Here is a 27,629-nt window from a genome sequence, read left to right on the forward strand (position 1 = left end):
GTGGAGCTCTAATTGATCAACTTGTTAATAAATTAGTCCAGTTCGAGTTGAGTTTTGTAGAACCAGTCTGAGTCCAACTCGAATTGGCTCAACTAATAAAACAATCCTTGGTGCATAAAAACAACGTCACTAATTTCTGTATGATTCATAAATGCGACTATTGAATCCGGCCCACTACCTTAAAAATTGCGTCAATATTAATACCCATCTCCTTTGATGCGTGCACACTTCGTGGATCTTTGTCTGTGGTAAACAAGCGCCCCCTAATAAACATCTTGACCTAATCTCTCATCCTAATGTTTTTTCAACCCCAGCTGTACTTGACATCAGTCTTCTTGAACCAAAATCCTTGTGCTCGAACCCAAGTCATATGGGTAAGGGTGCGGGTTCAGTACAAGAAGCACGAGGAGACGGGTACATAGATATTATATATAATGTTCATAAAAATTCTCGAAATTAAAGAAAAATAAGAGGAAGATATATAATCTAGATGGAAAAAAAGAAACAGAAAAAATCAAAATTAAAACAAAAATTAAGATGGAAAAACAGAAAGAAACTATCAAAATTAAAACAAAAATTAAGTTTTAAAACCCAGCTGTATCCGCGTACTTGTGTGTTACTGTACCTACATACTGACACAGATATACGCGTACCACTTAGCATAGAACCGTCACCAGTCATAGAACTATCACCATCGTTCAAATCAGAGCCAAATTTGACACTTTCAATTGGTCATATAACAGTCTGCTTCCTCAAACATAGATAGTTTCTAAGACTCTAATTAAGGAAGAAACGGGAATGGATTAAAAATTCTTGACAAGGGAAAGATGAATCCTGAAGCTTGCCAGTAAGGTAAGGAGAAAACTCCAAAATTTACAGATCACTATGCTATTGCTATTCAGCCCACGACACAGTCCCTCTTCATTATCTTGCCTATACCTTATTGACATCCTCATGTTTTTTATGTTCTTATCGGTTGTGACACTTATATACAAGCTCAGTTCACGCTCTTTACTGAATCGTTGATAGTTTAAATGCTGCAGGGACGATGAACAATTAAATGTTAAATTTACTTCAGAGCTGTCCAATCTCAAAAACTAGTAAAGAAGCCATATGTAATAGAAGAAATGACTGAACTACTGATTAATCTAAATTTACATGGAATTACAATAAAAGGATTCGAATACGTTCGTGGACTAATTTTACATAATGGACTCGCCTAGTCTTAGAACAATTTCACGACCTTGGCAATAAATAGCCCACTTGTTCGGGATGTGCAGGGATCAAATCTTATTGTCCTTGGAATCCTTCCACTCCTGCAAGGCCAACCCTTTGCAGCACGAATATCTTGCAGCTCTAATTAAGTCAAAACAGAGAAAAATAAAAGAAATCAGTTACAGTATCTCTTTGAACAACAATTAGCATCTGGATTCTTCTGACCAGATTTCAGGACATACATGATAATAAAAAGGCAAGCAGAAAATTTTCCAGTAAATTTTTTCCTCCGTTGCCCATCGCATTCCTCTATATGACTTTTCTTTTTCTGCCAAAGTGCCAGCAGGATCTACAGTACTAAAGTGCAAGTAGCGTTGGTGTGAAAGCATAGCATTTCAATTTGAATCCACCCAACCCAATTGAGAAGAACCGAACTTAACAGACACTTTCCTTTGGTGGGAATGCACTCCAAGTAATGGGTACCTTGCGGGGACCCCAACCCACCTACTCAGGTCTTGTGTGGATATACATGAGGAAGGGGTGCTCCTAGGTATGCAAGGGGTGAATTTGTAGCAAAAATGCATTCCTCATCAAGTCTTTTGGGAGTTGCAGACATGCTTGTACAAATTAGGTGACAGCTACAAGGAAAAGAGAAAGAAAGGAAACTGTGCCCAACCATTATGCTGCTCAATTTCTAACATCATTCCCACCTTAACTAAAACTAAATTGCAACTACATGTGCGCCAACTTTTTTTTTAACAGTTGCAAATTATGATCAGATTTGCAGTTGGCTATTATCGTACAAAAATCTAGACTATAAAGTATTTTAACCATTGTCACATATATAGTGGATGGGTATTATAGGGCGAGGAATTTCTCGGGTATAATATGGTAAAGTTGTATATCTCGGGGATATCTTGGCAAAGTTTTAAAAAAGTTAAAACTTTTAAAAAATCCTGAAAATTGTAAAAAAAATAAAATTAATATGAAATTAATAAAAATACGAACGCAAAAAAAACGTATAATACGCATTTTTCATGTTTTTTTATATTCTAGCTTTTAAAAAAAAGGCGCGTGTTATTGCCGTTTTATACGGCTGACTTATTTTTCGTGTATTTAACACGTCTTTTTTTATTTTAACTTCACTCTTCCTTGTGACAAATGCACGACTTATATTGCTTGACAATTCTAATTATGATGCTTTAATTAGTTACAATTGTTCAGTGTCATACTATGTTTTATTTTGCACTCGATATTTCCTTGCTGTGTAACCTTTTCAACAATAATTTTTCAATTTTCAGGTTTTCTATATTTTTCTCTGAACGTTTTATCTTTTCTAAAATTGTGAAAAAGTAAATTATGTTTTTACACGGTATACTCTTCCATGGTAGGTATCACTTGAAAAACAAACAGGTATTACAGAAATATTCATCAAAGAACTAAAGAACTGCAACTAAGATTTCCTAAAGGATATCTTGGATAGCGTTATTACCAGCAGAAGGATTGTTTGAAAGAAACTGCTCAACCACATCTTCATTTTGAGCAACAGTCAAGCTGTTCAAGGCAGCAGTCGTCAACTACTATAGGATTAAATTCCCCACAAAAGGCCTATAACATGAAATTAAAAAAAAAATGCATTGATGTCCCAAGTCCTAAATATAGATATTTACCTGCATGTGCTATACACAAGTGACCCTCCAACTTTAAGCAATCTGAAACCATTAGTAAGAAGCTGTAACTGCACAGAGTTTTAAGAAAAATCATTCATGTAGCATTTAGATCAAATAGATCTGCGGAAAGGTTGAAGCAACCAGAAAAGAGAGAAAAAGGAGAATAAAATGATGCAATGAGAAAAGGATTAACAACTTCAACCAAAAAATAGGAAGAACAATAACCAAAACAGAAAAACTAAAATTTTAAAGAGTGTTCCTTTTCCTGAAAGGCAAGTATCTAAAAATCAAGTCAAGTTTCATAACGTCTAAAAATAATCAGCTCTTGTTAGACATCTAAATACAGATGCACAGAAAATGGTGTGGTGCTCCATGCTTCCTGATTTTAACCTTTTAGGAGAAGACATTGATCTACAGTAAAATGTCTTCATAATCCTGATTACTACCACGTTGCTCCTAGTGGCTTGATACGAAAAACAGTTTGAAGCACTTTTCGTAGAAGTGCCTCCTAGCTGTTGTACTTCCTATTTTACCAGGTCATATAACGGATTATAGCCTTGCTGCCCAGAATCGTACCCAAGAGAATAACTCTTCCATTTTCGGTCATGGTCATACAAGTATAAACATCCACTACATTATTTCTTTAGAGTTTAAACTTTAAACTAATCGAAGTTGACAATTACATTTTAAAAAAGGAAACTTCAAATAATTAAAATGCAAAATGGATAGCACCGCAAGTTCATATTTCTCTTTTCTGTACTGACAGGCAAGGGCCACGCAAACTCGTGAAGAGGGTTGGATTTGCCAATCAGATCAGTAACAAATGGGAACCAATATCTCCTCATAACTCAGGAATCCCTAGTGGGGCTGTTCTTAAGGCTCACGTGTCTTTTCTAAAGCACTTCAGCATCAGTAATTTGAAAACATAAATAAGGATCATAGGAATGTTAATTCAGCAGGTGAAAACCTGTAACTAAAATATGATCAATTTAAAATCTCTAGATAGATACGGCTAGGGATTCAACATATTTTGCCTGGAGTCGAGTCAATGAACCAATTCTTTCTGCATCCAACAGTCTTCTTTGAAGAGTGTCCCATCCCCAATCTTCAAACTTGAGGATGTGCTTAACAGACCCATCATGTGTACACTCAGCATCAACCAAGACCTAACAAATGAATAGAAACACACATAAAAAATAAATACGTACAATGATGATAAAGGACAGAGATAGAAGAACAGAGAACATAAGTCACCTAAAATTCTTCATTCTAGCAACCGTGATAAGGCAACTCACAGCTAGCCTAAAGGTATAAGGCTGCTGCTATGTTGCAAGAATAGAAAGACAAGTACTAAATTACACAAACACCACAAAATACTAGTCCAACAGAGGTAGCAAAGCTATTCTTGTCCCTCTAGAGAATTAACAGCATCGATTCAAAGCATTATTGCACCCCTGAAGTAAATGTTCATGAACTTCATGCATTATTCAACAAAACAACTGTTCACCCTGAATATACAGACACCCAGATCTTTTTCAACTTATGAAAGTAGATTTCAAACAAAATCCTAATTTTCATATGATGGCCATAGCCCATAGGGATGTCAATATGTCATCCAAGCCTGCATCGTGCAACAGAAACACATAATTTCAGGTTCAATCAATAGTGAAAATTCAATTAAAGCCAAAAATCAATCTGAGAACCACTGAATGCAACTTAGTTGGTAACGGGCTTGGTGAATGTGTCAGAACAAACATACAGCAGCACTTTTGCATTGCTTTTAGTATCCAAATCTAAATCAGGCTGAACCTCAATACCTACAATGTATATCCAATAAAGCAAGTACCTAATAAAATAACACAAACATAAGCCCCCATTGAACGTGAGAAGCTGCTACTGAGTTCCTTAGGCTTAAACTAATAAAAGGAACTTCTAATTTTCATCCGAAATGGATTCAGGGTGCAGGTGACACTTCTTGAGAAAGCTTGGGTGTAGGTGCAGCAATGATATGTTTGTGCATGTGTTTTTGTGTGTGTGTGAGAGAGAGGGAGAGAGTTAAAAGCAAAAAGAAGCTTTTTGAAAATTGTAAAATCATCCTCTTCATGTAAATTGTAATAAAAAGATAACTTCAAAAGTAAAAGCATAAAATGTCAAAAAGAAACTTTTCATAAACTGTAAAATGATTCACTTTTTGGATCTTTTCTTTGTGTCTCCCTCCACTGATGGTCGAACCATGCAGCCACTACTCCTGCTGCAGATGGGTTCCCTTCTTCTTCCTTTTTCTCCTTCTCCTTCCTCCTTACTACTCCACTTTCTCCTTTCTCCACTACGTTAACACTGTACTTCTTTATATGGTTGGCTATGAACTTTTCCATGTTGACACTATAGCCACAAATATCTTTCTCGGGCTTTTTCAACTTTTCCATGTAGGATTTTTTAAAAAAAATAAAAAATCAAAATGTTCAGTAAAATACAAGAAATGAAAAACTAATAAATATTGTATTGCATTTAGGAGGTCATGTTAAATACTTAAAACAAGAGGAAATAACACAATGAAACAAAAGTTGAAAAAAATAAAAAACAGAAAGTGAAAGAAAAAAATAAATGCAAAAATCGTGAAAAAATCGTGATAAATTGTTATAAAATTATGTTTAACCTTTTTTCAAAAAATCGCAATATTTCCCCTTTTTTATCCTTTCTTTTGCTTTTTTTGTTAATATCGCGAAATTTTCGAAAATATCGCAATATTTGTGGGCATTACTTGACACTCCACATGGTGTCATTCTGGAATTCTATTTTTTGGAAGTTCTCTCAAAAGTGAGATATCTTTAAAGCTTTTAGTTCACCAGTTTATAGGAAACATGCTGCCAAATCAGTGGAGATCTTGAATACAAAAAGATGCATTTTCCTTAGAAAGGGAAAAGAATCATGCATGGCAACTTGTTTTACCTGTTCTACATAAGGTGGGTATTTTATTAATATCAGAGGCATCTTAAGTGCTTCATCTAAACAATTGACAATTGAGTGAACTGTGAAGCGAGAGGGATACAAAAAACCGATACCGAAATGACATGGTATTTCCAGATGACCATGGAAGATAGCATACCTTGTCATATCCACCACTATTAGCCTCTTCTTTTCCAGTTTGAAACAGCTGCTCCTTTCTTAGTCCAATTACTCCAGAATGCTTTCCGTAGAAGATCAATTCACATGTATTTGCTTTCGATATTCTATTAGTGTGCTTAGACTTTCTTCTTTCACTCCAAGGTACTCTAGATGACCATTCCTGATAAACATCTTTCTTTCCTCTATAATCACCATTTTCTGACTCCTAGACATAGTAAGTTAACATGTAAAGGGAAAGACATATACAGCAAAGGCACGATATCTTTAGCTGAATGCGTATTAAACCCTTGCTGCAAAGAAAAGTATCAAGTTAGCATGTGCTACAATTTTTCTCCTTTACCATCACTGGTTGGTTCTCTGTGCAAGTTCCCAAAGGCAAGAGGGAAAAGGTTGTTCCATCTGCCACAAAAAGCCTACAACGACCCCCCAATGCATATTTTTGCAACATTGTCCTGCATGCAGCCAGACGGCTTTTTGCAATGTCTACTCCAGTTAGCGAACCTGAGCTGCCAAGAAGTTCGGCAAGCATGCATAACTTTGCACCTGATATAGAGAAAATATGGCAATCAGATGCTGGCCTGGAGCTCAAGCAAAAAATGTAAAAAACATGCCTTCAACGGTTTGATCATGGTTAATTATGCAGATTTAAATGGATGAATGTCAATGCAAGTTACAAAAATGTGCAACGTAGTTGAGAGAAATTCTGCTAAACACAATGCAGATGGTGTCTGGAGAAAGTTAGCGATAACACACTTCATATGCAAAGAAAACAGCTTAAGATATTGTCCAAGTCCATGTAATAGACTCTTTAAGAAGGTTATCACACCCATGTACCACTTCCACCAGGTTCTGGTGTGGATGTAGGTGCAGAAAATTCAGTGGTCAAGAGATTTCAGGCTCAATCAACTATAGATACATATGAGACTCAACTTTGACACAAGTATAGTGTAGTCATTTGAGTCATAACTCCATAGGTTCATTAATTTGTTCTGATACACAGTCTATATGTTATCTTTTGCTATATATTAGTCCTCATTTTGCTCTCAATGTTAAAACCTTTAGTACTATAATTCTTTCTTTGATTTTCTAATGAATTGATAATTTCATGCTTACAACTGGTGTCCCGATTGAAGTAATCTAATCATGCTTGTACTCATTGTTACTGAACAACAACTATTACTTTATTTTGCACTATAGCTTATGAGCATAATTCTTCTTATTTAGTTAGTTTGTGGGGCTTTCTTCGAAGTACAGTTCACCAAAACAAAGGTAAGGGAACGTAGTTGCAAGCTTGATAATGACCAACCATTAGTTACTATGGTAGATCAGAAAATTTGCAACTCATGTCTTCCTATTTTCCACGTGATTGAACTGCTGCTCATTTTGTTTCCCTTAAAGTTGCCAGTTTCCTTTCTCTTCAATGTCAACCACAATTAGACATCAATATGTTAATTTGGCTTTTGGCATATATCTTTCATGGTGCCAGTAGAGCTTCCACATGCAGATGAACCTTGAACAGGTCTGAAAGTCATAACTGCTTAAGCTTTGAGCTTGCACTGGCTGTGCATTGAAGAACTTAAAGTATAGTTTTTATTGACAAGTTGCTTTGGCCTTTAGAATCCACCATGCACTACGTGATCACATTTCAGTAATCCACTTTGATCCATGTTTACGCCAACAAATAACAATACGTTTAAGATGAAAAATATGACAAATTTCTCACCCTTCCATTAATGTATGACCAAAGCTGATGAAAAATAGCCAGATATAATTAGCTCTTTTAACTCGTCTAAAAGAGAACCAATAATTTTAGAAAGGCCAATGCACTTTGTTTTTTTAGGGTTCTTTTCATAGTAAAATTCTTTGAGGAACAAGAAACTATATACTTTTACAAGTTACAACTATACCAGACATCCTACAGTGCATTTGTTTTCATTTGAAGTCTGCAGCACGGAATAACATTGATCTGATATTAGCTTCCTGCATCACTTTAGACAAACAATTTTTGTTTACCAATTATCATGTATTGATACTTCTTATGATTCGTGGACTTGTGTGGTTAAGAAAGCCTTGTTATTGCCAGGCAGGCCTTTTTTTCAGATCTTTGATGCCATCGATAGATTAAAACTGTAACTGCTATAAAAATGCAATAAATCAATCACTAAACAATTATAAGAAAATAAAGTACATCAAATTATTAGTTGTTCTAATTCACAATTGCATAAAAGATTTGATGTTGTTATACACTATAATAGTTTTATCAAATCTTACATAATATATGAACTTTCTCTCATCATGCCAAATTTCCAGCTATTTTCAATGAGGATTGTTGAAATTAGGAAATTTATATTTAAGTGTGGTAGTTTTCTGATTATTTAAAAGTTAGAGTCTTCTTGAGTCATTTATATCTTTTTGTGTCTCTCTTGTGTAAAGACACTAGCCGACCCCTATTCTCTCTTTAAATAAGAGATTAGGGTTAGCAATGAACGTACGTTTTGTTTGTTCTCACTCTCTCTCTCTCCCTCTCGTTCTCTTCTCTTGTGTTCCCTCTCTTTTCTCCATCTTTTGCAACATGGTATCAGAGCTGGTTATCTCAATCCTTCTCCGGTGACGGCTGATGTGATTTTCCGGCGATCTCTTCTCCTATTCTATCTCTTCCTATTTCTTTCCTTTTCTATCTCTACCCTTCCTTTCTCTCTTCTCTCTGCTGATCGAGAAATAGTGGACAGTGTGGAAGGGGAACCTAATCACACGTGAGAGGTATGTGTGATTAGGTCCCTAACATGGATGTAGTGCAGCATAAGCAACTACGTGGAAGTTGCGGGTGGGAGTTGCTGTGGAACAGTTTTTCTTTTTCTCTCTGATCTGGAATGTGGAAGACTGAAAAGGGTTGTATCAGAAGCTTCTTAGTTGCTGCTGTTGAAGAAGAAACTCAGGCCAGATCACATTGGTCGTTGTTGTGTGGGAGACGACAAGATCAGCCTGAAATGTGGATCATATCAGATCTGATAAATATATATATATATCAATCTCTGGACGTGGATACATTGAAGCTGTGGACATCAACAGAAATTTATATGCACAGCTGTGAGGGAGTCTACATTGGTTAATGTCTTAAGGACATTTCTCTCTCAAGACTGTTGGCTGTAACATGAACATTTGGGGACCTACACAATCTATTGGTACTTCCTTCCTACTCTCTCACCTCTGATTTTCTACGGCAGACTTCTGTGAGCAAGTCTGCTCACATCTTGGGCAGATTTGTTTGCTCAAGTTAGGGTTTCTTAAAACCCTAAGTCGATCCATTCTTGAATTCGTGTGGAGGAAACCAATGTCGTGCAGGCAATTCTGATTGTTTTTGTAGAAGTCGTGGAATGACGCACAACACTGTTTTCTTATGTCGTTGAAGTTTGAGGTCACGTTGGAAGGTCTGAAGTTGTCTGAAAATAAGTTTTTTTTTGTTGGTTGTCGTTAGAAGATGTTGGCATAATCATCATTGTGACATTAGTGGCATGTGGCAGTGGTGCTGCGCGTGATATTGTTGATTTCTACTTTGCTGATCAGCCCCTTGACATGTGACAGTGGTGCTGCGACTGCGAGTGATATTGTTGAGTTCTGTGTTGTTGATCAGCCCCTTACATGACTGATTAATTATAAGTTGGATGTTCTTTTGTGTGTTCAAACTGCTGCAAAATTGTTTTGGTGCTCCCTGCTGTGTTTAATATGGCTGAGATTAGCAAACCAAATGGTGGGAATGATTATAAAGGAACTGGGAATTCCTCCTTTTTTGGATCTACAGTCACAGTTAGCATTGACAGATCTGAGTATGAGCAGTTTTTGGCACACATAGTCTCACAGGCTTCAACTTCCACTGTTTTGATTGATCGAGCTCTCTCTACGGGTACATCCACGCCTGATTCAAGTATCTCTTGGATTATTGACTCGGGAGCATCGAGACATTTCTGCAGTAGACCTGGTTTGTTCACTGTTTTGCATAGATTCTCTCAGCCACGTCATGTTAAAATTGCAGATGGCAGAATGTCACCTATATTGGGTTATGGAGATGTGAAACTTTCTCAGTCTATGACCATTCCACATGTCTTATACGCTTCTGAGTTTCCTTCCAATTTGCTCTTTGTTATACAGTTAACTATTGATTTACACTGTCGCATTATTTTTGACCCTGGTGCATGCTCATTTCAGGACTTACAAACTGGGAAGATTATTGGTGGTGGCTATGAAAAAGGGGGCGTCTACATCCTGTCAGTCCCTATGGGCCTTGCTGCTACCTCTTCTACATCAGATTCTACACCCTTTCAGTGGCATCTCAGACTTGGCCATCCTTCGGGGTCCAAGCTTCGTTCCATCCTACCTCACATTTCAGTCTCAGAGTCATTTCCATGTGAGGCCTGTCAACTTGGCAAGCATACTCGTAGTAGTTTTCCTTCGAGTCTTAGTCCATCAAGTCAAGGGTTGTTTGATCCAATGTTATAAAAGGCGTAGCGTATCGCGTATCGGTCGAGCTGACCTATACGCTGTATCGTAACGTATCGCAAACGTAGCGTATCGTATCGTAAAATTAATTTTTTAATTTTAAAAAATATTTAAAAATCATAAAAAATAGAGAAAAATTATTAAAAATCTAAAAAAATAAACAAAAAATCAGAAATCAAGAAAAATATATTCAAATATAAAAAAGATCATCATACATAAGGAACATTCATGTGTGTCAACAACGCATTCAAAAATTAAAAATTAGATATTCAAAATAACATAATAAGCATCCATGACAATTTTAAACTTAAAATTTTATAGAATCTTAAAACTTAGAGTCTTAGGACTTTGAGTTTTAGGACTTATATTACATCACAATTTTATAAGTTCAAAACATATAGTTATCAACTTATCATCTTTCATGATTTAACGATAATATTTTCCAAATCGATGAATCCTTGGTTATTTTTTATGAAAATGTGCAAAATCTCTCCCTCCTACGTCTCTTGGAGTCTTTAAATACAAGAAGAGAGAGAGGGAGGAGTGTTTAAACTTTAAAAAATAAAAAATTTTGTGTTTTAACCCGTATCGTACGATACGGGGGTGTATCGCCCGTATCGTACGATACGGCCCCCGTATCGCACGTATCGTGCGATACGTGTACGATATAGATGCGTATCGTCTTTAAACAGCGTATCGTATAGGTTTTCTTAACCTATACGATACGTATCGTACGATACGCGTCTGTATCGTACGATACGGATAACATTGGTTTGATCTTCTTCATGTTGATGTGTGGGGTCCTAGCAGGGTTGCTAGCCGATCTAAGATTAGGTATTTTCTGGTTGTTGTTGATGATTACTCTCGAGTTAGTTGGGTATTTCTTTTGAAAGAAAGGTCTGAAGTAGTACATATCCTCAAAAACTTGATTATTGAAATAAAAACTCAGTTTGGTTCTCTGGTTAAGTGTATTCGCACTGATAATGCTCTTGAGTTCAAATCTTCTATCTTAATGACCTTTTATGCTGAAAATTGTATCTCTCCCCAATTTACATGTCCCCACACCTCACAACAGAATGGAGTTGCGGAAAGAAAACATAGACAACTTCTAACTGTTGCTCATACCCTAATGCTTCATAATCATGTACCTGCATACTTATGGGGTGATGCCATACTCATGGCTTATTACCTAACAAATCGTTTACCATCATCCTCCATTGACAACAAAGTACCGATTAAACTTGTTTATCCCAATCGAAGCTTATTTCCTGTTGCACCTAAAGTATTTGGTTGTACTTGTTTTGTTCACATTCTTGGGCCCAAACATGATAAACTTACTGCTCAAGCCATTAAGTGTGTTTTCATTGGCTATCCTCGAAACCAAAAAGGGTACAAGTGTTTTGATCCGGTAACTCACAAAGAGTATATCAGTGCGGATGTAACTTTCTTCGAGTCTCAATCCTACTTCAGTCCTACTTTTGTGTCATCTGAGATGCCATGTCTTATTCCTCTACCTATCCCTCTAGTCCCATTGCAGTCTTTTCCCTCTCCTACTCCGACAATGAATAGGTTCCAGGACCCTCCATTGGTATACACGCGTCGGCAGGATCCCTCTCATGGTCGACCATCAGAATCTTCTCAGGATATGAGCTCCATTGAAGTAAGTATACCTGACATTGATCCTTCTCAGGACTTGCCTATAGCCCTACGCAACGGCAAGAGACAGTGTACTATGCATCCAATCTCACAATTTGTTTCCACTGATCACCTTGATGACAACTTACAGCAGTTTCTTCATGCTATGACAGTTCATACTGTTCCAACTAGTCATCAACAAGCACTACTAGACTGTAAATGGCGAAAAGCCATGCAAGATGAGATGGATGCTCTCTTACAGCGTGGTACTTGGGAATTGGTTGATCCTCCTTCAAATTGTGATATTGTTGGCTCTAAATGGGTCTTTACAATCAAGTACCATTCAGATGGGTCTTAGAGAGATATAAGGCTCGATTAGTGGCTAAGGGTTATACCCAGACGTATGGAGTTGACTTCTTTGAGACTTTCTCTCCTGTGGCCAGGTTATGTACTATTCGGCTCATTATCTCTGTTGCGGTATACTCCAATTGGCCTATGTATCAGCTGGATGTAAAGAATGTCTTTCTCTATGGTGATCTTGAAGAGACTGTATATATGTAGCAGCCCCCAGGGTTCGAGCGACAGAGGGAGTGTAGAAAAGTGTGTCATTTGAAGAAGGCAATTTATGGACTTAAACAAAGTCCTAGAGCGTGGTTTCACAAATTATCTGAGGTCGTTTCACATTGTGGATTTGAAAGATCTCCTTTGGACCATTCTCTATTCATCAAGAAGACCTCCAAAGGTATAGTTGTAATGGTAGTTTATGTTGATGACATTATCCTGACAGGTGATTGTGATCAAGAAATTTCGATCACAAAGACTTTCCTTCAGAAGCACTTTGTCACGAAAGATCTTGGTCACTTGCGATATTTTCTTGGCATTGAGATTGCTCATAACTCAGAGGAAATATGTACTTGACCTACTGCAGGATACAGGGATGTTAGGAGCCAAGCCGGCTAATCTTCCGATGAATCCACGTCTTCATCTTCATGATGATCAATCAGAGCTAGTAGATTCACGATCTTACAGGTCTCTTATTGGCAAGCTTCTGTATGTCATTGTGACTAGACCAGATATTAGCTTTGTTGTTGAGAAACTAAGTCAGTTTATGAAAAAACCTAGAAAAGTCCATTGGGATGCTGCATTGATGGTTTTGAAATATCTAAAGTCATCTTCGGGCAGGGGCCTTTTTTTCAAGAAAGGTGAATCTCTAGAAATTGTTGCTTACAGTGATGCTGACTATGCAGGGTCTATTGAAGATAGAAAATCCACCACAGGCTTTTGTATCTTTGTTGGGGGCAACCTAATATCATGGAGAAGCAAGAAACAGAATGTAGTTTCGAGATCAACTGCAGAATCTGAATATAGAGCAATGGCTCAAACGGCTACTGAGATGACTTGAGTTAAGTCTATGCTAACAAATATGGGTATTGAAGTTTCTCTTCCTATGAGAATGTGCTGTGATAACAAGGCTGCCACTTACATTGCAAATAATCCAGTATTTCATGAGAGAACAAAGCACATAGAGGTCGATTGTCATTATATTCAGGATCTTATACAAGGAGGTGTTGTGTCTACAGTTCATGTAGCTTCTGAAGATCAGGCGGCAGATATGTTTACTAAGGCTCTTCCTATTGGTGATTTCTCTAGATGCTGTAACAAGCTGAGCATGATTGATATCTATGCTCCAGCTTGAGGGGGAGTGTTGAAATTAGGAAGTTTATATTTAAGTGTGGTAGTTTTCTGATTATTTAAAAGTTAGAGTCTTCTTGAGTCATTTATATCTTTTTGTGTCTCTCTTGTGTAAAGACACTAGCTGACCCCTATTCTCTCTTTAAATAAGAGATTAGGGTTAGCAATGAACGTACGTTTTGTTTGTTCTCACTCTCTCTCTCTCCCTCTCGTTCTCTTCTCTTGTGTTCCCTCTCTTTTCTCCATCTTTTGCAACAAGGATGATCCATCTTCATCTCACGATGGATGACTTCTGGCAATATTTTGTGCAATTAATCTAGTATGAGTTTGTGCCTTTCTTTTATTATCTTCTACAGAGCATTACATAATAGTTGATGGGATAACACAGTTAGACCTTAAACTAAAACTTAATATCATGAGGAAAGAATAATGTATCACATTAAGTACTTGTGTATTAGAAGTTGCTACAGATTTATTATTTGTAGCTTTTTTGTTAGAACTTATTTGGGCTAGCTTCATGGATGCAAATTTCATTTGGTTTACATGCAAAACAATTCATAATCCTGTTCCTCTTTGTTAGATATGCACTTTAACATGATTATGATGTTCAAACCATTGTCGCAATTTTTTTTTTTGGTGAAATATTTCTCAGGCAGGAAAATTCAGAGAATTTAAAAATTAAAAGTAAAAACTAAAAAGTAAAAACCAGTAATAGAACTACCAAAATCAGAATTTTGTATTCTTACAAAAAACATGATAAAAATCCAAAACAGGTAATGTTAAGACAAACTACGAAAAGATTAAGATATATTAAAAAAAATATTATTGAAAAAACAATAAATTTGAATTTTTGCTCCTTTTTCTCAAAATCATTTAAATTTTGTAGGTTATTTATAACATGGACAGATGCACTCTTTAGATTGTCAAGTTTTAAACTTAATTTAATTAACTGCAGGTCCTCATAGCATATATTTTCAATTACTGTGCCTTCTCATATCTAATGTCTTTTACTCTAGCAAATGTTTTTCAACAATTAACTTTTTACTGAATTTTTATATTTTTTATCCTTTTTAAAATTTTCAAAGAAAAAAATGTTTTTTTACCACATATTACATTCTGTTATAATCTTCCTTTGCACTGAACACGTATAACTTATTACACTTTGTAACATATTGTGAAAATCAGCTAAATTGCAGAAATTGAAAAAGGAGAATTGTTGGGGAGCAACAAATTTTGAAGAAACATAAAAATAGTAGAATGGAATCGTCATATAACAAAATAAATTACCTGGAGCAGCACAAAGATCAAGAATGTGATCCCCTGGCAAAACATTTAATGCCGTGACAGCAGCTCCAGATGCAGCATCAATTCCATATATCTAAATTGAATCAACAAAATCTACTTAGTAACATATATTAAAAAAAAGAAATATTAAAATCAATATGGTAAATCCAGTAGTTATAATATAAATATGTGTGAGTGTTTGTGTTTGTGTTTGTGTACGTGTGTGTTTTTTAACCACGGTATGGGACAACACAAGACACGCCCCTGAAAGTAGATTACACTCTTTATATTGCAATGTAATTATACATTACATGGTACCTTATGCTCTTGGCGCACTTCAAAAGTTGCCAAATGTTATACTCTTTAGTCTTTAGTTTCTTAAATGATTATGGCTCAGCCTCTACCCGTTTTTATGAGTATTACATGAGAAGCACCTGCATTTTAGAGGGAAAAACATCCATCCGGGGACAATTTGGTGTTGAAACTAGAGGGACATCATGCATGCCATAAATAGGCAAAAGTAGACCAAGAAGTTGACATGTGTGGCTTTTCTAACTGAATTCTTGTGCATTTGATGGTTTATTACTTTATGCAATTCAATGTTTCTTGATACCCATATTATTATTTCATTTTTAGCTAGTATGATTTTTCCACCATTAACTTCTTTAGTATTTTCTGATTTTGTTATCTTGGGATTTTGAAATCCTTTTATTTTTTAAAAGTTCACATTTTTTACAATATGTTACAACTTACGATGTGTTCTTTAACATATCTTAATTTGAGCAGAATCAGTACAAACTATAATACATTTTTTACAACATTACTCCAAACTTATAACACCATTTTTCATGATAATATTGTGATGTTATTAAGAAAAATTCATTTTGGTGACAAAATCTCATAATATTATTTCCAGTAAAAAAGTCTTTTTGCAATAAAAACAAAGAAACATGTGAGGCCTTAGGTTTATAGTTGTTTCAATTGAATGAAGACTTGTAAAAGATGTCAAGGCCACGACAAGTCCTGTTCAAAATGATGTTTTTCGAAAACAAGAAGAGAGATAAACATGTTCATTCAGCATAGTGAGGGTATTAGAATCGGTAGATAGAGAAGGAGCTACTATGGGTGTATTTGTTTAAGGATCTTGATAGAGCCAAAGAATCTATACAAGCTCCTAGCAAATATTAAAATATATATATATATATATATATGTCATATCAATATAATGGATAGAAGATGGAACCATAATGCTTTAGCTTTGTGGTTTTCGTCACAATACAAATAAATGCCCGTAATGCTTTCTACTGCAGTCATTTAGATGTGTATGCCACATTTTTTCATATGTTGATAAGCATAAATATTGAAGTACCAAAGCTTAGATATTTTTTTTTTTATTAGGTAGACCACAGTAACCAAATCTAAAAATTTGATCAACAAAATACTCAATCAATATAATGATAACTATGGGAGCAGAATAAACTGGAATATTCATATTTGATCTACATCATTTTGTGAGAATTATGAGCTCTTCAGTTCTTCAACTCTTTTGAATCAGATAAAGTTTTTAAATTTTTTCATTAATCTTTCTCTAAAGACTCCTTTATCATTGTCCAATCCATTGAAGACATGTTGGCATATCTCAAAAAAAGAATAGGCTTAGATACACACTGACTCAAAGAACCCAGCACGATTGCAGCTGGACTAAATCACTCAACCCTATCCAAAAGAAAAAGATTGAAAATGCCTTGCTGAAAAGCTTTCTAATCTCTTTCATACTTGTGAAATATATACATAAAAAAAGCAGAAGATTGAGACCTTAGTCTTTATAGCAAGTTTCTACGTGAGCTAAAATCATGTCCAAGAAGATCACAATGTTACCTTTCCTTCACAATAGACCTTAGACCTTGCAATTTGAATTTGTGATGCAATTGCAAAGAAACCTGGGAGCCAGTTGACGTTTTCAAGCTTACAACCAAGCTCAGCTTCCACATCTGCAAGTAGAGTCTCAGAACCTGGTTTAAGCCTTGAAAGCAAAAACAGTTACTTAAAATATGCACAATTCAAAACTAACGGGGAAAAAGACCATAATAAAAATTTTACATAATGCTGATATAAAAAACAAGAAGCACAATCAAGAAAGGTTTCTGTTATAGGCAATAGATCAAAGAGGTGTTGATAGGTGTATCATGTGGGATCAATATGCCTCTTATGCCAACTGGGCCAAACAACTATTCGCATGTGGTAAGCCATAAAATATCATGATGGCTGTACTTTGTAAGTAAAGAAAGGAGTGCAGAAAAGCCAAACTATCAGAAAAGTGTCTTTTTGTGAGATAGGAGAAGCAGCTTTTACACCACAGTAGACATTCGCTATGTCTTTAAGAGATAAACATTATGATAAGCTACATTAAGCGTGCCATTGTGAAGTATTTACCTATTATAAGATGCACAATTAATAAAAAACAAAGTGATTTTTCCAACTTCAGGTCCAAGTTTACTCCTCAATGGTTGCTACTATAATGAGACTCCTCCTCCATTTGTATATGACTCTGGAACTTAGTTGTTAAGGTGTCGTCTAAGCGACGCTTAGTCGTGGACTAGGCATGAGTCCACAGCCCTCGCCTAAGTCATGGACTTAGGCGAGGGGTTTGGTCTTGGCGCCAAGGCCAACCAAGGCTGGACTAGGCGCCAGCATGCCTAGTCCATGGAAGGTGACTTTTCACCTTCAAATTGTTTTCTGTTCAAAGTGTTTGTTTTGTGTTCTCAAAGTGTTTCCTGTGTGTATTATGTATTTCAAAGTGTTCAAAGTGTTTTTCTGTGTGTTCTACCAGTATTTATATATGAGTTTTGTATTTGTTTGTGTATATATTATAACTTGTTACATCAGTCAAAGTCAATGTCAAATCTTTTATGGTAACTGGTTGTTTCTTCTTCTAACTCTCCATACCCTGAATGCAATCCTAACAATTTTGGAAACTGATTTCTTCTTCTATCTCTCCATACGTTGAATGCAATCCTATCTCTATTGTTAATTGTTATGAGGAACTAATCTCCATACACAGAAAATTGTTGAAAGCCTAGCATTTGACCAGAGCCAACTATAGCCTGGCATTTCACTATTTGTCAAATACAACTTGAAAAACCTAAAGCTATTTGCCAATGCATTTGACCACAACCAACTATAGCCTAGCATTTCACTATTTGTCAATGCATTAAACATTTTATTTTGCTGTTTTATAAGTTGATTTTGACTAATCCTAACTCGCTAACATGCTAACTTAACACATAAAACCAATGTTGCAAAATGTGTATCGTAAGCCGTATCAATCTGCCCAATAGATACGCTATATCGTAAAGTGTCGTAATCTATCGCATGTGTATTGTAAATTTATTTTTTTAATTCAAAAAAATAAAAAATAAAGAAAATTAGATAAATCAATAAAAATAAAAAATTTGTTTTTTTAAATGAAAAAACATGTTATACCTAATAGCAGGCTTATTATAGGTATAAAGTTACTTCACAAACATTAATAAGTAGTTATAATATCATATAGTAACACAGCATGATCTAAGGCATCAGGAAACATAATTTATAAGATGATCCACATAATAACTCATAAGTAAGTCATAACATCCATAACACATCAAAAACCAAGTTTTACGTACATTATACATCACATCACAAGACAAAATTGTTCAATGTTAATGCAAATAACAAATGAAAACAGCTTCCTTCATAATCTTTATCATCTCATTCTCATTCTCATCTTTTATAGAAGGTAATAAACCTTCTTTATCTAAACAAGAATCAATCATCCATGCATAAATCTGACCTCAAATCGATGATTTCATGGTGAAACTGATTATTCCTTTTGAAAATTGCCACAATCTCCCCCTCCTTCAACTATTAGATATGTTCAGAAATGAAGAGGGACGCAAGTTTTAAAAATTAGTTTGAAAAGTTTTAACCCTATATTTTTCAAAATAGACATGTATCATGCGATACGCGGTGTATCGTGCGATACGCGGTGCATCGCCCTGTATTGTATGATACAGGCTGTGTACCATATTGTTAATTTAAAAGTACACCCCGTATTGCACGATACAGGCTGTGTATCATATCACAAATTAAAAAGCGACGATATGTATCGTACAAGACGGCCTCGTATCATACAATACATGCAGCACTGCATAAAACATAAAAGCCAGCATTTTAGAATTTAAAATAACTAAGCAAAATTGCAACGACTTTTGGATGCCTTTTTAGGCTAGTCGCGCCTAGCGGCCTTGACAACTAAGCTCTGGAACATCAAAACCTTGTGCATTAGGTACATGTATTGTTGCAGTCACAAACCACTTTTAAGCTTATCAACTGTTTGAAAATTCACTGAACTCATTTCAGTTTCTGTCTTCTCCCCAGTACAGTGGCATTAGAGTTCTTACTTACAAACAAGGCCAGGAATTCTTGTTATAGCAACATATGTTGTTACACTGTCAAACCCAAGTGAGTTGCATTGTTCAAATCCATGAGATCTCAGCATAGTCACTGCTGTCATATATTTTGGAGATATTGCAATGTTGAAGTGAGAATTGGACACTTTGAGTTAAACTGGAAACTATTTTCATATACTGAAAATAATTATACATAACATGATAATGTTGGCAAAATCTCATAAAATCTCTATAAAATCTTGAGACCACTTTATCTTTTTTCTAAAATTTAAACAGGTATTTTTAATTCTTATGTTCAAATTATCATTTTTTCTGTAGTTGCATTTGGATGCTGCTTTTTTAAACAATCTTAACAGTCCATTCTTTCTTAAGATGCCCTTGATATTATCTGTAGAAACACGAACCACAAAGAGAGAGAGTGGAGAACGAACACACAATCTACGTGGAAAACCTCAGAAAGAGGTGAAAAACCACGGGGAGGCTCTGACCTAGGGGCACACCGCAACCCTAGGAGAGAGAAAATTATATTTCACTTAATTCAACACTAAACACAAGTGACAATATAAAGAGGGAGAGAGGAGAAGCCGCCTAGGGTACCGAGCCCGCCTCGGTACCCGCGCCCCATAGAACCGGGTCCAGGAATGGATCCGGTTCCCACAGCAACATATTCTAACACTCCCCCTCAAGCTTGGCATACATGTCAAACATGCCAAGCTTGCTAACATTCTTTTCGAATGAAGAAGTACAAAGCCCTTTAGTTAGGACGTCTGCAACTTGATCTTCAGACTTCATATATGGCAGAATCAGCTCCTTTGAGTCAATGCGTTCCCGGATAAAATGACGGTCAATCTCCACATGTTTGGTCCTGTCATGTAGAACTGGATTATTGGCAAGATTAATCGCAGACTTGTTGTCACAGTACATCTTCATTTTATCTCCCAGTTCCACACCAATATCAGTCAAAAGAATCTTCAGCCACAGCATCTCTGTAACCCCCATTGCAACAGCCCTGTACTCAGCCTCAGCACTAGACCTCGAACATACTTCTTGCCTCTTACTTCTCCAAACAACTAGGTTACCTCCAAGAAAGATACAATACCCTGTAGTAGACCTCCTTGTGTCAGTGCAACCTGCCCAATCTGCATCTGAGTAGCCCTCAATAGTAAGTTTGTCTTGTCGAGTATACAGCAGTCCTTTTCTTGGGTCATTCTTTAGATATCCCAACACTCTTTCTGCACTCTTCCAGTGACAATCCGTGGGAGCATGCATAAATTGACTTAGCACATTTACCGCATACGTGATATCAGGGCGAGTTAGAGTAAGATAGATAAGCTTACCTACTAGCCTCTGATATCGCCCTTTTCCTTCCTCATCCAGAATAGTGCCCGTCTTGATACTTATCTTAGTTCCCGACTCTATAGGAGTAAGATAGGGCCTACAACCAAGTTTGTCTGTCTCCTTTAGTAAGTCAAGAGTGTACTTCCTTTGATTCATAACCAGCCCTGTCTCTGATCGAGCAATCTCTATTCCCAGAAAGTATCTCAGCTTACCCAGATCCTTGAGGTCGAATTCCTTAGCTAATCTCTCCTTCATCTTTCTGTTTTCTTCTTCGTCACTGCCAGTGACAATCATATCATCAACGTAGACAAGGAGAAGACTCACCAGACCACCTCTCTGCTTTATGAATAAGGTATGATCTCCATTTCCTTGCTTGTACCCAGTAGACTTCATAACGATCCTTAGTCTCTCAAACCAAGCTCTAGGCGACTGCTTCAAGCCATACAAAGCTTTCTTGAGGTGACAACATTTTCCCTCTTGAACATACCCGGGAGGCATGCTCATATAGACTTCTTCCTCCAGATGGCCGTTCAAGAACGCATTTTTAACATCAAGCTGGTCCATGCGCCACTTCCTGTGCACAGCAAGAGCAAGAATAACCCTCACGGTCTTCAACTTTGCAACAGGGGCAAAGGTCTCAAGATAGTCGATCCCATACTTCTGGCTGAACCCCTTTGCAACCAAACGAGCTTTATATCGATCTACAGTGCCATCAGGTTTGTACTTCACGTTGTAAACCCACTTAGAGCCAACTAAGTGTGTCCCTTTAGGAATATCAACAACTTCCCATGTTTTGTTCTTAGCTAACGCACCCATCTCCTCTGTCATAGCATGTAACCACTTGGGATCATCCTTAGCATCATCCACCGACCTGGGAATAACAACTTTGGATAAGGTTGTGATAAAACATTTGTAATTTGTACTGAGCTTAGCATAAGAAACAAATCTCTGAATAGGGTGAGAAGTACATGACCTGGTGCCTTTGCGCACAGCAATGGGGAGCTCTTCATTCGATGGACTTGGGTCATCCGGGGAGATCACAGGATTGGGATTGGTTCTATCCTCATCACCAACATCTTCCACTGTAGCTTTCTCCTTTCTGACATAAACCTGGCCAAACAAGTGATCTCGGGCAACAATGGGCTGAGCATCCACCGTGACCCCTTCCATATGGCTGCCCTTCTCATTACTGACCGTGACCGTGTCAATCACACTGGGACTAACCTTGTAATCCAAAAACTCCATAAACTGAATTAGCTGATTAGAGGAATACTCTTCCCCTTTGTTCCCAAGACACTCCCCCTGAAGAGGATTCACCGAAAAATACGACTCATGTTCATGAAATGTGACATCCCTCGAAACATACACTTTGGAAGTAGTGGGATCCACACATTTATACCCCTTCTGAGTGGAAGAGTACCCCAAGAAAACTCCTTTAATAGACCGGGGATCAAGTTTTTTGAGAGTAGGGCTATGATTATGCACAAAACAACTGCACCCAAAGACACGAGGAGTAAGAGGCCACGGATTCTGAGTGGGCCACAGGGTAGAATAAGGAGACTGACCATCCAACACCCTAGTAGGCATACGGTTAATGAGATGTGCACTAGTGAGAAGTGCATCACCCCAATACCGCTTCGGGACATGACGTTGGAACATAATGGCCCGGGTAACATTCAATAGATGACGATTTTTACGTTCAGCTATACCATTTTGAGGAGGGGTATAACTACAAGAGGTTTCATGAACAATACCCTTGCCTTTCAAGAATTCATCAAGGGATTGGGAGACATATTCCCTTGCATTATCCGTACGGAAAGCTTGAACAGTAGTATGGAATTGAGTCTCAACAAAGGCAACAAAGTTTTTCACAACTGCTGGAACCTCACTACGTTCTCGCAACAAGTACACGAACGTACATCTAGAGTAATCATCAATAAGCGTCAAAAAATAGTGACAACCACCACACGTGGGTACTCCAGAAGGAGTACCAAACATCGGAATGAACTAAGGCAAACGGATGAGTGGTTTTATTCAAAGAAATAGGGTACGAAGCCCTGACATGTTTAGCCAATTGACACACTTCACAAGCGAAGGAGTCAATTGAGACAGAAGCAAACAAATGAGGAAACAACTTCTTTATTAACTGGAAGGGTAGATGTCCAAGACGCTCGTGCCATCGCAGAACAGTAGATCTATCGTTCACACCAGACAAGTGACCACTCGTGGCAGAAATCAATGCTGAAGCAACTTGAACCGGCAGCCTGTAGAGCCCATCAGTAACCGAACCAATCCCAATCTTCTTCCCCGTCACCAAGTCCTGCAGGGAACAATGATCAGCAGAGAAAATCAGATTACAGTTTAATTCTTTAGTAATACTGCTGACAGAGAGTAAGTTCACAGGAATATTTGGAACATGCAGGGCATTGTGGAGACGGTATTTGTTCAACAGGGACAAGCTCTCTTTCCCAGCCACAGAGATAGAAGACCCATCTGCCATAGACACGCGTTGCTTGCCAGAGGAAAGTTGATATTCTTGAAAGAGTTTAGAGTCCCCTGTCATGTGGTGAGTGGCTCCACTATCAACAATCCAATCACCAAGAGAAGGGTTACCTTGATCAGTCGAGGCAACGAGAGCTTGGGCTAGCTGAGCCCCTTCAGACGTGGAGGACTCCTCAGGGGTAGTAGATAGACGGCTGATGTACGCCTGTAGCTCCTTGAGTTGAGCAGGGGACAACTTGGACATTGCACCACTAGAAGAATTGCTCTGACTGGAATCAGACACAGAAGGGCTACGCTTGCCAGAGGGAGGACGACCTCTGACCAATCTCTTCTCGGGATGAAGATCCCAACAGAAGTCCACCGAATGCCCCAACTTGTGGCAATGAGTGCAATGTCGGGCAGGACGCTGCCCAGTCCCTGAGGCACGGCTGACAAAGGCAGAAGGGCCATGACCGGTGTCAAGATGCATCACGTGGCGACGTTGTTCTTCAGACTCAACACGAGCATATACTTCCTCTATCCCCGGAATCTCATCACCATTAAGAATCTGGCTACGAATAGACTCAAATTCATCCCGCAGGCCTCCCAGAAACAGAAACGTACGGTCCATCCATTCCTTTTCCCAGTAGAGGGAATGATCTGAACCGCATGTCCACTCATCAGTCACATGATAATCTAACTCCTCCCACTTGGTCTTCAGGGCAGCATAGAAGGCAGCAACAGACAAATCACCCTGTGTCAGAGAGTAAATACTGCGTTTAATCTGATAGGTGCGCAAATGTCTCTTCTTGCGACCATACATCTTTGCAAGCACAGTCCACATATCAAAAGAGGTCGGCTTCCGCAGAATGAGGGGCTGAATATCGGATGACACGGAGCTGATAATCCACACCTTCACTTGGCTGTCCTCCAACGCCCACGTCGCCCATTGAGGATCAGATTTGATGGGCGCAGGTTTGTCGCCAGTGATGTAAGAGAGACGCCCACGGCTAGTAATCCCAATCTCGAGAGCGGCAGACCAAGATAGGTAATTGTCCTTGGTCAGACGGATGGAGGTGACCTGGATCGGCACGTTCTCAGTCTTGGAGGCGCTGCCCGTGTCAAGAACGGCATCTTTTTGAGTCCCCATCGCTTCTGCCATCACAAACAAGCACACAGCAACAAGAGGCACAGCAGCGGGAATGAGGCAACGGCGACGGGAAGGAGGCAGCGGCGACGGCGGCGGGAATGAGGCAGCGGCAACGGAAAGCAGGCGACGGCGCAACACAGAGGCCACCCACGGTGGCAGAAACAAAGAAGCGGAGGCGTAACAGAGGACGGCGGAACAGAGGACGGCGGCGGCGGAACAGAGGACGGCGGCGGCAGAGCAGGGCGACGTCACAAGGGCAGCAGCGACGCCGGAACAGAGGACGGCGGCGGCGGAACAAAGAACAGCGGCGGCAGAGCAGGGCGACGTCACACGGGCAGCAGCGGCGCCGGAACTTCAACGGCGTCGGGCGACGAAAAAACTTGACGATCCTCGGAAAAAACGCTTCTCCAACTCCGCTAGCTCTGATACCATGTAGAAACACGAACCACAAAGAGAGAGAGTGGAGAACGAACACACAATCTACGTGGAAAACCTCAGAAAGAGGTGAAAAACCACGGGGAGGCTCTGACCTAGGGGCACACCGCAACCCTAGGAGAGAGAAAATTATATTTCACTTAATTCAACACTAAACACAAGTGACAATATAAAGAGGGAGAGAGGAGAAGCCGCCTAGGGTACCGAGCCCGCCTCGGTACCCGCGCCCCATAGAACCGGGTCCAGGAATGGATCCGGTTTCCACAGCAACATATTCTAACATTATCAAAAGACATTTATCATTGTAGGATTTCGCCTTGAGATATAATTGATACTAAAATGTCTAACAGTGAGATTGTGAAGTTTATGTACTATATATTCAGCCTTAGTGTTAGACCTGGCCACATGTACTTGTTCTTGTACCAAAGACCCCTCATATATATATATAGGAACACCCTATGTGCAAAAAAGGACTTGAGAATACCTACATTGAAGATTTTGAGAAATCTTCAGGGATCCATATACTCACGTCTCATATACTTAATACTAATAAGCATCTCATTTCATAAGAAGTCGAGTACAGGAGCCGTTGAGATCTGCCATCCTGGCATTCAGGTCAGTTTTGGGGCAGGTCCTTATAGTTGGTATGAAATCAGGTCCAATACTCAAACTTAGGTACAAACATGCATAATATGTATTCCTTAAATTAGGGTGGTTGCGACACCCTATCTGCAGAAAGGACTTGATATAGTCCCATATTGAAAATTTTTTATGTTCTATACCTCCATGTTCCACACTACCGGGCGTCTTGATACTTAGCCTTTTTAAGTGCAAATCGGAGCCAATTACAGTGGGGATTGGGATCGCCCATAACAAGCACTCAATCAATTCCAGGCTGGCTCATTACATTCACAGTGTCAATACTCAAAATAACATCCTCATCCATGAAAATACTTTCTCGTAGTCCTACATCTAAGGTTTCGAGAATGTCAATGGACCCATATAGCTAAGCCCTACTTTGTTGTGTCTCAGTTTGCATTCCTTGCCAGTGTTGTGCACCATAAGGCAGGTTGAGATCCACAGAGTTGACATGATACCTGGTCAGCCTTGGACCTGGTCATTACCATTCACACACACCTACGTCATGGGGCCTCCACTCTCCAGGCCCACACAAGTTGCATCCAGGTATCTAATTACTTCAACATATTTTTTCTGGTGAGATACTCCTTGAATAGATTCCCCTACTTCTGAAGCATCTTTTTGTATATTTCATTAGTCACTTCAATGCTCCCATGAGAGTCATAGGCATGCATGCATTTGCAAACTTTGTACTCAAAATTTCAAATGCTCCAGATATGCTTTTGAAACTTTTCTGTGTTACCTTAATACTCATTGCACAATGTTTGTTGGCTCGCAAACCGCCAGAACCTGATAAGCCTATTATTAGCTTTCATAAAATAGATATAAGAATTTGAATTTAGCTTGTGCCATCCAAAGACAGATTGACCTAAGATCTAGAGTTGACATAAATTTAGCACACCACCAAAATGTTGTCGTAACAGGTGGACAAAAGAACCGACGGCTTTAAGAATGGAGGTGCTTTGTGGAGGTCAAGACACTATAAGTTACAGTTATATTGCTTATCAGGTCAGAAACGAATTTATACGCGATGGCGATTGCCACAAGTTAGGTTCGTCCACAAGCCACAGAGCCGAAACTTCGGCTCTAAAGTAAGCAGTTCTCAACCCAATTATCGTAGATACGTTTATCATTTTTTTTTCACTGTAGCAGGGTCATATTAGAATTTCATAATCGGAATGGTACTTCCGGGGGCAATCAAAAAGAGTCAATTTCGCAGCACGTGAAAGACCAACTTACCAATTCTCCCTAAAATGTCCAGATCACAAGAACAGCATGCCGTTTCTTTAATAAAAATTGTATAGAAATTACAATAAGAAAACGAAATAGGCAGGAAATTCAAAAATTATTTCCACATTTTTGTTTGGGATCGTACCCTCGCAATAAAGTGAAACCAACAACTGACTTCGGAATCGACAAGGAAATGCATGCAGTTTACTGCCAGAAACAGGGAACAAAGCAAACCTTATATATCGAGGAAGGTTATCAATCTCATCATAGACAGAAGGACTGAGGCCGTTCAGTGCCAGGAAATCGAGGAAAGCCTTTGGCAAGGGAATCTTCGTAGAGGGTTCCTTCTGTAACTGAGCATTGGACCGCTCCGAGCGACCTTGATTTTCCATTCCTAGATGCCGCCCCAATTCCCAACAGAACACCAGAAATCTATCCAAAATTCACGAAACCATCGCATATTTAACCCCCATAAGCCAGAAATGCGCCTTAATATAGCTGAATCTCCCGATCTTCTCTACATGCAGGAGAAATTGCAAAGTGGTTGCGTTTATGCGGGTGCCCTGCCCACTCAGAGAATCTGACAAGCCCAACGCCGTTTCCCCATTCCTAACATGTGGCTCAGCAATCTGATTCGCCCCAGATTGAAGACGCAGCTCTAATTGAATTGGAGTTCCAAAACTCAGACCGATTCCTCAAGGACAGCAGAAGTAACAAAGCTGTCGCACCGTCACTAAACCTACGAGTTTGAAATCCCAAGTCCGCCAAAGACCCTTAAAAGCCACCACC

General features: G+C 38.4%; 1 protein-coding gene across 2 annotated transcripts; it reads right to left on the minus strand.

Moving 5' to 3' along the window:
• Positions 1-1,116: 1,116 nt before the first annotated feature.
• Positions 1,117-27,629, minus strand: LOC116267402 (uncharacterized). Of its 2 annotated transcripts, XM_031649093.2 has the most exons (9): positions 27,075-27,629; positions 16,995-17,139; positions 15,120-15,210; positions 6,352-6,554; positions 5,992-6,216; positions 3,920-4,051; positions 2,886-2,953; positions 2,708-2,769; positions 1,117-1,356 (listed from the first exon to the last, which is right to left on the minus strand). In XM_031649093.2, the coding sequence occupies exons 1-9, from the start codon at positions 27,230-27,232 to the stop codon at positions 1,226-1,228; spliced, it is 1,215 nt and encodes a 404-aa protein (XP_031504953.1). In that variant the 5' UTR covers positions 27,233-27,629; the 3' UTR covers positions 1,117-1,225. The 2 variants fall into 2 exon arrangements, with proteins under 2 accessions (XP_031504953.1, XP_049931123.1); XM_050075166.1 differs by lacking the exons at positions 1,117-1,356; positions 2,708-2,769 and having other exon boundaries at positions 2,895-2,953; positions 3,853-4,051.

The sequence above is a fragment of the Nymphaea colorata genome, chromosome 14, assembly GCF_008831285.2.
Source record: "Nymphaea colorata isolate Beijing-Zhang1983 chromosome 14, ASM883128v2, whole genome shotgun sequence".
Classification (NCBI taxonomy): Eukaryota; Viridiplantae; Streptophyta; class Magnoliopsida; order Nymphaeales; family Nymphaeaceae; genus Nymphaea; species Nymphaea colorata.